At 34.4% G+C, this 11,867-nt stretch overlaps 1 protein-coding gene across 1 annotated transcript; it reads left to right on the plus strand.

The window, feature by feature from the left end:
• Nucleotides 1-652: 652 nt before the first annotated feature.
• LOC111379959 (probable BOI-related E3 ubiquitin-protein ligase 2) lies at nt 653-3,586 on the plus strand. The gene is made up of 4 exons (XM_023003397.1): nt 653-817; nt 902-999; nt 1,102-1,433; nt 2,951-3,586. The coding sequence occupies exons 1-4, from the start codon at nt 738-740 to the stop codon at nt 3,476-3,478; spliced, it is 1,038 nt and encodes a 345-aa protein (XP_022859165.1). The 5' UTR covers nt 653-737; the 3' UTR covers nt 3,479-3,586.
• The last annotated feature ends 8,281 nt before the right edge of the window (nt 3,587-11,867 follow it).

Genomic DNA, 11,867 nt, shown 5'->3' on the forward strand with positions numbered 1-11,867 from the left:
TTGCATTAAAGATCTTCAATTTATGCTTATTATGCATTATATTTTCATCTTTTTTCGTCGCAGACTTATTCCTAATCTTCAATTAACTAGAATGCCTAGTCTTTGATGGATCTTATCTAAATATTTTGTTAGCGTTGTTTGAAATGAAGTGCAAATATATTAAGTCACTTTTGTATTTATTATTTTGAGAGTCAAGATGCGGATTAAAATAATCCCATTTATTGTCTCATTTAATTATTGATTTTATTTTTTTAATATTATTTTTAGTTTTTAAACATAATTTAAATTGAAAATTACAAAAAAATTAATAGACTAAAAGAAATCTAATTTTAGGCGATTTGAGAAACTTGGGGTAGAGATCATATTTTCCATTCTCATCCCGTTTATCATTAAGGACGAGGCAAGATGGAAGAAGAATTTTGTAATCACCCCCCTTCCATCCCTCCATTCTCATGAAAGAACATTAAAATGCGTGACTTTAACGTGTCATTTTATAGGTAATTTTTGTAGGTAATTTGGACAGAAATCAAAGGTAAAGGATCGTAGTGCTCTATTTAAAAGGTTGAAGACTAGATGCAACATGAACAATAGATGGGGACTATTGATAGCAATTTCGCCAAGTATATCAACCAGACCACTTTTCCCAAAATTTGGAGGACTAGCTATCAAAACACATACGAATCTCTTTCCCTTGAACAACTTCTCCACAGTATTATCTCTTCTCTCTCTAGCCAGTCATGGCTTCTTTCCCTCAAAACCATCAACAATATCTAGAACCACCACCTCAGCCACACCCACAGCAATCCAAGTCCTTCAGGTAGCACTCTCACAAAACCCGCAAACCCACAAAAAAATTATCTTCATATTTTTTGATTCTTTGATCAATTGCAATTTTTTTCAGGGATTTGTATAACAACATGGAGGGTCAGAATTCACAGCAAGCCAACTACTTCAGCAATCCTAATCTCCCTGATCATCACCCCCCTTACATCCCTCCTTGTATTTAATCTAATTTTTCAGTGATTGCGTTGTGTTCGTAATTATTAACGAATTTAATCACTATTTCCTGATTTGTATTTGATTTTCTGTTCTGGGTTTCAGTTCAAGTAGCAAAATTGGCTCCTGACGGGGTTCAAGAAGAAAATGGGATGGATTTACAGTGGAATTTTGGGCTAGAGACCAAGAAAATCCTTCCCAAAGAAAAGGATTTTCTGGAGACTAATACAAACAATGCTAGCAATAACAATAATAATTCCCAGATTTCTGTTGATTTTTTGCAGGCCCGGTCAGTGTCAACTGGGCTAGGGTTGTCATTGGAAAATCCCCGGCTAGCCTCTTCAGGTGATTCGGCTTTGCTTGGGTTGGTCAGCGATGAACTTGATCGCGAGTTGATGAGACAGGATGCTGAGATTGATAGATACATTAAACTTCAGGTTGGAAATTTTGTATCTTGATATTTGTTCTGTTTTTGTTGAAGAATGTTTTGTTCAGGCGATTTAATGTTTGTGACTATGGTACAAGTTATGCTTGCTTGTCATGTAGAAGGGTGAGATGTTCGTGTAACGGTTAATTTTTCTAATTTTGTATATGAATTGACTTTTACTACTTTGGAATATTAAAGGTTATCCATTTAGAAAAGTGAACTGAGCAAAAATAAAAAACAAAAACTGTAAATTTAAGTACAAGTAGGTGTAGGTTTTGATGCAGTTCTTTTTGTGATCCCTTGGTGGTGCTTTATGGATTATGTATTTGTTACTAATTGGAAATATTGTCTATGTTATACATGCAATCAGAAGCTTTTTATTTTTAAATGATGCTTGTCTGCACCTGTAAACGGCAGTATTTAAGGTCGGTTGATTCAAATGATTTCTGCTTTGTTTTTTCTTCCGGCTTAAGTGAAATCTGTCATTTGAAAGACAACATTTGTCAATATTTCATGCTTAATTTGAGTTTAAATACTTCAAACGTTACTTCAGAAATCCATTTTAAAGAAAGTAACTTATTATGTCGATTAGGCCTGGTTGGTAGTTTTCGGCTGCCGTCAGTTCAATGGTGAGAGAGGATAACATTGTTTCTAAAAATAACATCAAGACTGACGAAGAATTTCCATGCTAGATGTGAATTTCTACGTTGGACCTTTGTTGTTGTTCTGTGTTGAAATCTTCTATTTGGTTGTTGGATCGTCTTGCCAACATGAGAAAACAGTTAATGTAAGTAGCATGGATTTCTTTAGTCCATTGTGTTAAAAACCAATTTAAGTCTTATGATCTGAAGCCTGCCTCGTGAGGCTTTCATCAAATGCCTTGAAACTCAAACCAGAAGGCGAAGCCTTAGGGCAGATAGGTTGTGCGCTTGTGTCTTCCTTTTCCAGTTTTTACAGGGTTTTTTATTTCTTTTTTTTTTTTTTTTTGCCTTTTCATGAAGTGGAAGGAGAAGTCTTCATTGCAAGTGAAGGATCGTGACAAAGAATAAGAAGAATATAATAGTAACGAGTATGATGACAAGGAAATTAAATATATTGAGGATATCTTCAAGATTCTATTTGTAGCGATGATATGGGAGGTTGTTTCTTCTTAATATTGCATAGCAATTTTGTTATGATATCACTAATTTGAAAATTTATTGTTTTCTACTTTATTGACTTTTTAATGTTTGTTTGAAAGTTAAGAGTTTTAGTTTTGTTAAATTTTTTATGAATTTTCAAGGTGCACTATAGTTTATTATGAGCATATTTTTAAAAAAAATTATATTGCTTTGAATTATTTCATTGGTTTTTATTGGACTTGCGAACATGGATTTACTCTTTGTTTTTCTTGTTGAAATATTTAAAATCTGAAACTCTCAATTTTATTTGAGAATATCAACTCTTATAGGTAGCCATGAAAGACCATTTGTTACTCAAATGAGTTCTTCGTCATTGAATAGCTTTCCATTCTTTATGTTTGGATAGGGGGATCGTCTGAGGCAAGCTGTTTTAGAGAAGTTTCAAGCACACCAACTCCAAATGATCTCATATGTTGAGGAGAAGGTCCTGCAAAAACTCCGGGAGAAGGAGGCAGCAATGGAAGCCATCAACAGAAAGAATATGGAACTTGAATTGCGAATTGAACAACTTGCTTTGGAGTCCAATGCTTGGCAACAACGGGCAAAATACAATGAGAACATGATCAACAACCTCAAGCTTAATCTCCAGCAGGTTTATGCACGAAGTAGAGATAGTAAAGAAGGGTGTGGTGATAGCGAAATTGATGATACAGCCTCTTGCTGCAATGGTCGGGCCATTGACTTCAACCTCTTTCGCAAGAATAGCAATGAAATGAAGGAGTTGATGACCTGTAAGGTTTGTAGAGTCAATGCAGTATGCATGCTTTTTTTACCTTGCAACCATCTGTGCCTGTGTAAGGAGTGTGAGAGTAAGCTTAGCTTTTGCCCATTGTGTCGGTCCGCTAAGGGTATGAGCATGGAGGTTTATATGTAATCTGATAATATGAATCTTGGACAATGTTCATGTTACTTATATTGGTTGACTTTTTCATCCGTGTGATGTAGATTTCATTGAAAACATGCCAAATATGCACTTATTTTAGACATGAAATTAGAAAGTAAATTGTAATTTGTTTTCTTTTACTTTTATTTATGTTCTTGTAGTAATTACTAGTTTTAGGATAGGAAATTTTTCATTTTGTTAATTTTGCAGCATTCCATTATTGTTAAGATGGTTTAAAGCCTAAATTTAATGGTATTTATGATTAATGTAAACATTTGATTTCGTTTATAACTTTCTTGTTTAAAAGCATGAAGTTAGTTTTTATGAGAAGCTAATGATTCATTTTGTATTTCTAATATCTTAGGAATATTAATGATTATGCCAAAACCGTTGGTAGCTGAAACCAATCTATATTGGGATTTTAAACATTAACTGTTTGAAACAATGACACTAGCACACTTATAGAATCTGCCTTTCACCTTTTGCCAGTTAGATTTTTTTTTCCTCTGTTGGTTTGAGCTACTTTTGGCATAGTGATTCTATTCCAGTGATATTAAATAAACAAAATGTCTTAAAATACCTTCATGCTGTGAAAGAACAAAGCTGTCTGAACTATATGTTGTTATAACTGACTTTTTTCTAAATGAGAAGAAAAACATATGTGGACTAATCATAAATCACTACATTGTTTTCCTTATATAGTAATTGTGTGTAATTTGTCGTAGGTATAAGCTATTGTCATTTACTTCATCTATGTAATCCTGCATGATGCTTTCCTATTTTTGTTGGTATCAATGTACTTGATAGTTATTTAATGTGTCTACAGTCTACTTGGTGGATTATACTTTTATATACAGAATATTTTAGCCCTTGTTCTTTTGTCATTTATTGTCTCGAAACTGATTTCATTACCATTCTTGGCTAAATTAGGCATGGTAATTTGTGCATGTGCTTATGTTTATACCAACATACTAAATAGTCCTGTAATGAGTAATACTGCTGTTTTGTCGTAAGTCTTCAAGTTGATTACATTCTTTTATTTATTTCGCTTCTGTTTTGTGGGGAAAAGATCTAATTCTGATGAACAATTACAAAATTCTATGCATTAGTTTTGGATTCCTCCAAACTCTGGGAGTGTGCACTCTCTTTGCCTTTTTTATTTCTTCACCATCTGTGTTGGTCACTGATAGTGTGTCTGTTAGCATTGGGATGCCTTGATTAAGTTCATTAACTTCTAGTGGATTAAGAGCACGTTTCTTGAAATTATGTTGGAGTGTGTTGGACAATATAAGGGGCTTCAAAGATTGACGGCCTACTTAAAACTGTGTATCATTTTTTGAACATTTCTCTAGTATAACATATCTATGTTCTGGCCTTTTTCTGTATGTCCATGATTTTGTGCCAGCAGTGTCAAAATGTTAACTATGGCATTTGTTGATCTGTTAATACATATGAGATTGTGAGCATTGGTGGCTATGAAGTTTCGGCTGCTTGAATTGATAGCCATTGAGCTTACTTTGTTGTAGCATTTCGTTTTCTTAGTTGTATATTAAGCGGCAGCCAAACTATAGGAAACAACTTCTCTTCAGTCTTTTCTTTGATGGTCGATGTAAATTGTGGTTCCTATTGATTTATTCATCATCAAGATAACGCAGCTTGTTAACAGCGTCGATGCCTTTATGGATGAACTCCCAAGCTATTCAAAGAGTAATATATATGTACTGATTGACCTCTTGTTACAAACAAAAGCCTTTTAAGGGTTTTGGTTGATCTATTAAACAGAGAATCGATGAAGTTTAACTTACAGAACAAAAATATATTTGGGGAAGTAACTTTACTTACAAAACATAAATAATAAAGGCTTCTTTTAAGTACAAAGACAAAAATATCACACATTTCAGATATGGAAGATGCTACATGCACATTAGCTTGTACATAAGGGTGTCCATAATGGACACCCGGCGCCTCGGCATTGGTCGAGCTGCCTGCCACGCTCGGGCCCACAGGCGTTTCGGCCAATGCCAAGGCATTAATGGACACCCTTATGTACAAATTAATGTACAACAAGAATTATCCTTCAGAGATAATCCATTTGAGATTCAAATAGGGTTCGGTGAGATTCTTCATTGACCAGGGGATCGATGAAGAGATCCACACCAACTCCAACTCCAACTTCAACTCCAATCATCTTAAGAAGTTAAGAGAGATATTATGGCTTCTATTACAATAGTTACATCACAGTATATATTCGTACAACTGTAATCCTATTCTAGGCAGTCAAAAGCCGAATGTTAGAAATCAAGGAATTAGGCACTGATCTACGTATACAAGGAAAATAGTAATTGACTATGCAAAGGAATGGGAATAATTGACTATGCACTGGAAGGGAAAATCATAACTTCAGGAATTTCTTTTATCATGCCCTGGAGCTTCGTGAAGAGATTCCAATCTTGTCCTTCAAGAGTAGAAAACAAGCACTTGAAAGTGATTTGTTGAAGGCATCGCCAACTGATCTGTAGTAAATCAACTACTTATGTCATGCTCAATTGTCTTATATATGAATTTATTGATTGTGGTTCCATATGTAATATTCAAAAATTATCTAGCTTGGACTACATAACCAAAAATCATGATGCTCACAAGTGACAAAAGTATCTTCTACAAAGAATCAATGTAACTATAAGCTTGCCAAATTGGTTTAACAATCAATAACCATTGATGATTAAAAATAACGTGGCAATTGTTGATCAACTTAAAGTCAACGATTAATTTTAATTATATACTTAATAGAACCTATAACTTTTAAACCACATATCTTATCAACTTTATTGATATGTACTAAAAATTTAATTTTAATTCTTACCTAAAACAATGGCTTAGTAGAATAATTGCTTTAATATTGTTTGAAAAAGAGAATTTTTTTAGAAAGAATATTGCTTAGCTCAACCTTTTGTAAGGGACTGTTGCCCATTTATACCGGCCTTTCAATCGGTGCCTACTCCTCTATCCTGTCAAATAATAGTCTTCGACCTTGTGTTATGTGCCGCCGCCTTGTTTGGTTGGCTAAAGAGTTCGACTAGATCAGAGCATCATAACAATTAGATTGTAGCCTATGGTCTAGGTCATCATGACACGTGGCCTAAGCAATCATTACTTTCTTTTAATTGGTGGACTTGACTATACCGACGTTAGAGACGACACCTATACCACCTTTAATATGTTGTTATGGAGGTTTCGATGTCACTAAATAGCATTCCTTCGGTCTATCAAGATAATATTTTCAAATAACATCAGCGTATGACTATTCTCATTGGATGATTGCTACATGGTCCAACATCTTATTACAATTTGAAGATGGTAATTTAACTTTCTTTAATCACTTTTGAAATGGTTGTGATGTAATCTTGAGATCGGACACCAACAACAATGATCTAATCATGCCTTTCATATTTATAAGTAGGCATTAAATAAAAATATATTAGTTTGTACTCAAATTCATTCAACAACATGCTAAGATTTAACTTTGACCACTTAACTAATTTTGCCGATAGAGCACATTAGAAATTGCACAGCTGACTTTCACGTTCAATTTCCAACAAAACTATAATCTCATAAACCAACATATATTTCTGTCAATCGCCACATCAATAGCAAATTCAAAACCAATTTTGAGACCGCATAAAAATCCATGAAAATTCATTAGCCCTTATGAAATGATCGTCTCGGGACGAACTCAAAAGAAAACAACCCCATATTGAGGCATCAAATTCTCAATTAGTTCATAAATTTGTCCAAGTAATGAACTTTAGAAACAATACTAAGAAAGCATCATCATACACTGGAAGGGAAAATCATAACTTCAGGAATTTCTTTTATCATGCCCTGGAGCTTCGTGAAGAGATTCCAATCTTGTCCTTCAAGAGTAGAAAACAAGCACTTGAAAGTGATTTGTTGAAGGCATCGCCAACTGATCTGTAGTAAATCAACTACTTATGTCATGCTCAATTGTCTTATATATGAATTTATTGATTGTGGTTCCATATGTAATATTCAAAAATTATCTAGCTTGGACTACATAACCAAAAATCATGATGCTCACAAGTGACAAAAGTATCTTCTACAAAGAATCAATGTAACTATAAGCTTGCCAAATTGGTTTAACAATCAATAACCATTGATGATTAAAAATAACGTGGCAATTATTGATCAACTTGAAGTCAACGATTAATTTTAATTATATACTTAATAGAACCTATAACTTTTAAACCACATATCTTATCAACTTTATTGATATGTACTAAAAATTTAATTTTAATTCTTACCTAAAACAATGGCTTAGTAGAATAATTGCTTTAATATTGTTTGAAAAAGAGAATTTTTTTAGAAAGAATATTGCTTAGCTCAACCTTTTGTAAGGGACTATTGCCCATTTATACAGGCCTTTCAATAAGTGCCTACTTCTCTATCTTGTCAAATTATAGTCTTTGACCTTGTGTTATGTACCGCCGCCTTGTTTGGTTGGCTAAAGAGTTCGACTAGATCAGAGCATCATAACAATTAGATTGTAGCCTATGGTCTAGGTCATCATGACACGTGGCCTAAGCAATCATTACTTTCTTTTAATTGGTGGACTTGACTATACCGACGTTAGAGACGACACCTATAACACCTTTAATTTGTTGTTATGGAGGTTTCAATGTCACTAAATAGCATTCCTTCGGTCTATCATGATAATATTTTCAAATAACATCAGCGTATGACTATTCTCATTGGATGATTGCCACATGGTCCAACATCTTATTACAATTTGAAGATGGTAATTTAACTTTCTTTAATCACTTTTGAAATGGTTGTGATGTAATCTTGAGATCGGACACCAACAACAATGATCTAATCATGCCTTTCATATTTATAAGTAGGCATTAAATAAAAATATATTAGTTTGTACTCAAATTCATTCAACAACATGCTAAGATTTAACTTTGACCACTTAACTAATTTTGCCGATAGAGCACATTAGAAATTGCACAGCTGACTTTCACGTTCAATTTCCAACAAAACTATAATCTCATAAACCAACATATATTTCTGTCAATCGCCACATCAATAGCAAATTCAAAACCAATTTTGAGACCGCATAAAAATTCATGAAAATTCATTAGCCCTTATGAAATGATCGTCTCGGGACGAACTCAAAAGAAAACAACCCCATATTGAGGCATCAAATTCTCAATTAGTTCATAAATTTGTCCAAGTAATGAACTTTAGAAACAATACTAAGAAAGCATCATCATAGAGTTCGGGAAAGAGGTAAAGATAAGTGATTGGTAAAATAAAATTAACATTTCATAGTATTAAATTATCAATTTCAAATCAATATAAAATAGTCACAACTGTTGGGTTTGTGACGCAAATTCTGTTGGTTTTTCTTTGGAAAAATATTGTTTTCGTTATTTCATGCGTTTTTTGAAACTATTTCTATCTTTAAGAATACTGTTAGAATTTTGATATATCCCTTATATATAGTTGGCTCTTCTTTATAAACTGATTTATTACAAAAGCTAAAATAATTGTGAGAAACACAATTATTGTAATTCTTTTTCCATTCTAGTTTAATACAATCTTTAATTCATCTATCAAATCAAATTCTTGTCTTTGTGTTCATCTTATTGTTGTGATCAATGCTTCATACCGTGTTGTATAACCTCGTTCTGCCCCCAACAAGTGGTATTAGAATCAGGTTTTCTAATTTGTTCAAGGTTCTTGTTCTTGATTGCAGCCATGAAGTTATGATATTCCGTTTTTGGATTCAGCACTAGATTCTCATTGTAGCATATGAAGATGCGAGATGTACTCCCGTAGTTAAATTTGGATGATGCTTTATTGGAATTTGATAAGATGTCCTCAACTTGGTCGATGAAGGAGAAACAACGTAAGAATCGGAAGGTACTTTCATGAGTTCATCTTCATCTTTCGAATGAAATGATAATCTAAAGCCCCATGTTTCATGCGAGAGTGAAAAACTGAATTGGAACACAATTTGTAGCACCAACATTATCACAATGGATTATAGGTTGTTGCAGAAGAGAAACACCTAGTTTATTGAGAATAAAGCATATCCAAATGAGTTCAACTGCAGTAGCTGCAACAGAGTGATATTCAACCTCGATAGACGAGCAATCCACAGTTCATCGTTTCTAAGAGATAGGATTGCGACCGAGGTAAACTAGATAGGCACGAGTGGAGATGAAATTGCCCAATCTGCATTAAAAAAAGCAATGAGAGATAGGGATATATGATGATAGAGATCAACATCATGATCCATGGTGCTACAGAGATAGTGTAGTAGTCGCTCAACAGCACTCTAATGGTCACTAGTAGGTTAATGCATAAACTGAGATAGCTTAGTCATCGTATAAGCAATGTCAGGGTGTGTAAACGACAGATACTAGATACTTTCAACAATGGTACGATTCTCGAGGGATCAGAGAGTACCGTGCCAGAGAAATGAATTAGTACAGGATTAGTGGTAATGAGTGTAGTAGTAGGTTTGCATCTTTGAGGGAGAATCAACTAACAAAGAGTTGGATGAATTTTTGTACAACCCTATCATTGTCACCTATAACAATAATGTCATCAACATAAACCAAGAGATAAATCATAGTACCGCCTTTGTTAGAGATAAGCAGAGAAGTTTTCTGAATGAAATTTGGTAAAGCATAAGGTGATAAGAAACTGGCGTAACTTATCATACCAAGATCAAGGAGCTTGTTTAAGACCACAAATAGCTTCGCGAAGTTTGTAAACATTATGAGGATGATCGTGATCAATGAAACCTTGTCTTAAGTCATCTATACACCTTCAGAAAGAGTACCCTGGAAAAAGGCATTGTTAAGTTGCCTAAGAGACCACCCAAGACTGACAGCAAGAATAAGAACTAGTCGAATAGTAGTGGGCTTCACAACTAGACTAAAAGTGTCATGATAATCAACTTCTAAATACTGATGAAATCCCTTTGCAACCAAACGAGCATTATACCTATCAACAGATCCATCGGATAACTACTTAGTATGAAAAGTCCATTTGCCACCAAACAAATTTTGTGTTAGATAAGAGGGAACTAGTTTCCATGTTCCATTACGAACTAGACCATCACACTTATCAGATATTGCTTTACTTCATTTGGTATCCTTGATGGCCTGATTCATGGATGTGGGTTCGAGGTCATCGGAAGTGACGAACTGAGCAGTTAGGTTCAATTTAGTGAGTGGCCTGTGAATGTTGTTTTTGGATCAAATGATATTAACTAGGGGGAGAGGCTAAAGTGATGGAAGAGGAGTTGGTTTGTTCAGGTGATGAGGTACTTAATAGAGCTGGGGTGGATGTAGGGCTAAGTGACTAGGCTATATTATGTTAGGATGGTTGAGCCATGACACTAAAACTTCAGCTTGAAAGGTCGTAGTGCAGGAAAGGTGGTGCTGTAGAGCTATTATTTTAGGTTCAAAGACATGGTGAGATGACAGGGAGAAGGGTTTTAGTGCACGAGGGTTATAGGTCTCAAGTCCATGGATGATGTGCCGACAACTGGGAGAAAAGATAAAGGACACCAGTCATATATTGATTCAGATGAAGGACGGCCTAGATGAGTCTTAAGTAAAGTGAAAGGGAAAATGGACTCTATTAATATGACGAGACGTGACGTATAGATATGAGTGGATATAAGTTTAAGACATAAATAAGCACTTTAAGTGAAAGAGTAACCGATAAAAACACAAGGGATGAACAAGGAGCGAGTTTGTTAGACGAATAAGGTTGGCACCATGATAACTAAGACAACCAAAACTATGGAGATTAGAGTAGTTTGGTGGAGAGCCAAAAGTTTGGCATATGGAGAGAAAAAGTAAAGTGTGGGGATGAATAGACAGTTGATGATATAAACAATAATAGTGAATGCATAGGACCAATAAGATAGAAGCATGGATGCATGAGAGAGGGGAGATAGAACGGTTTCAACAATATGACGATGGCAACATTCACAATATCCGTTATGTTCTAGTGTATGAGGAGGGGATATGAGATGAGAGATGCCATTGGTAGTTAGAAAGGAAGAGAGGGCTTGATACTCTCACCCATTATCGAAATAAATTGTAATGATTTTCTTATTAAAGAAATTTTCGACAAGTGATTTCAATCGAACAAGCACATCATGAACATATGATTTTCCTTTGAGTGGGTAAGACTGATATATTTTGTAAAGTGGTCAACAAAAATAACATAGTACTTAAAGTGATTGATGGACTAAATGGGAGAGCTCCACACATAAGAAAAAGAAAATTCAAGAGGAGATGAAGTAACAAGAGAAGAAATTAAGAAAAATAGT

This window comes from Olea europaea, unplaced genomic scaffold (genome assembly GCF_002742605.1).
Source record: "Olea europaea var. sylvestris unplaced genomic scaffold, O_europaea_v1 scaffold2073, whole genome shotgun sequence".
NCBI classification, from domain to species: domain Eukaryota; kingdom Viridiplantae; phylum Streptophyta; class Magnoliopsida; order Lamiales; family Oleaceae; genus Olea; species Olea europaea.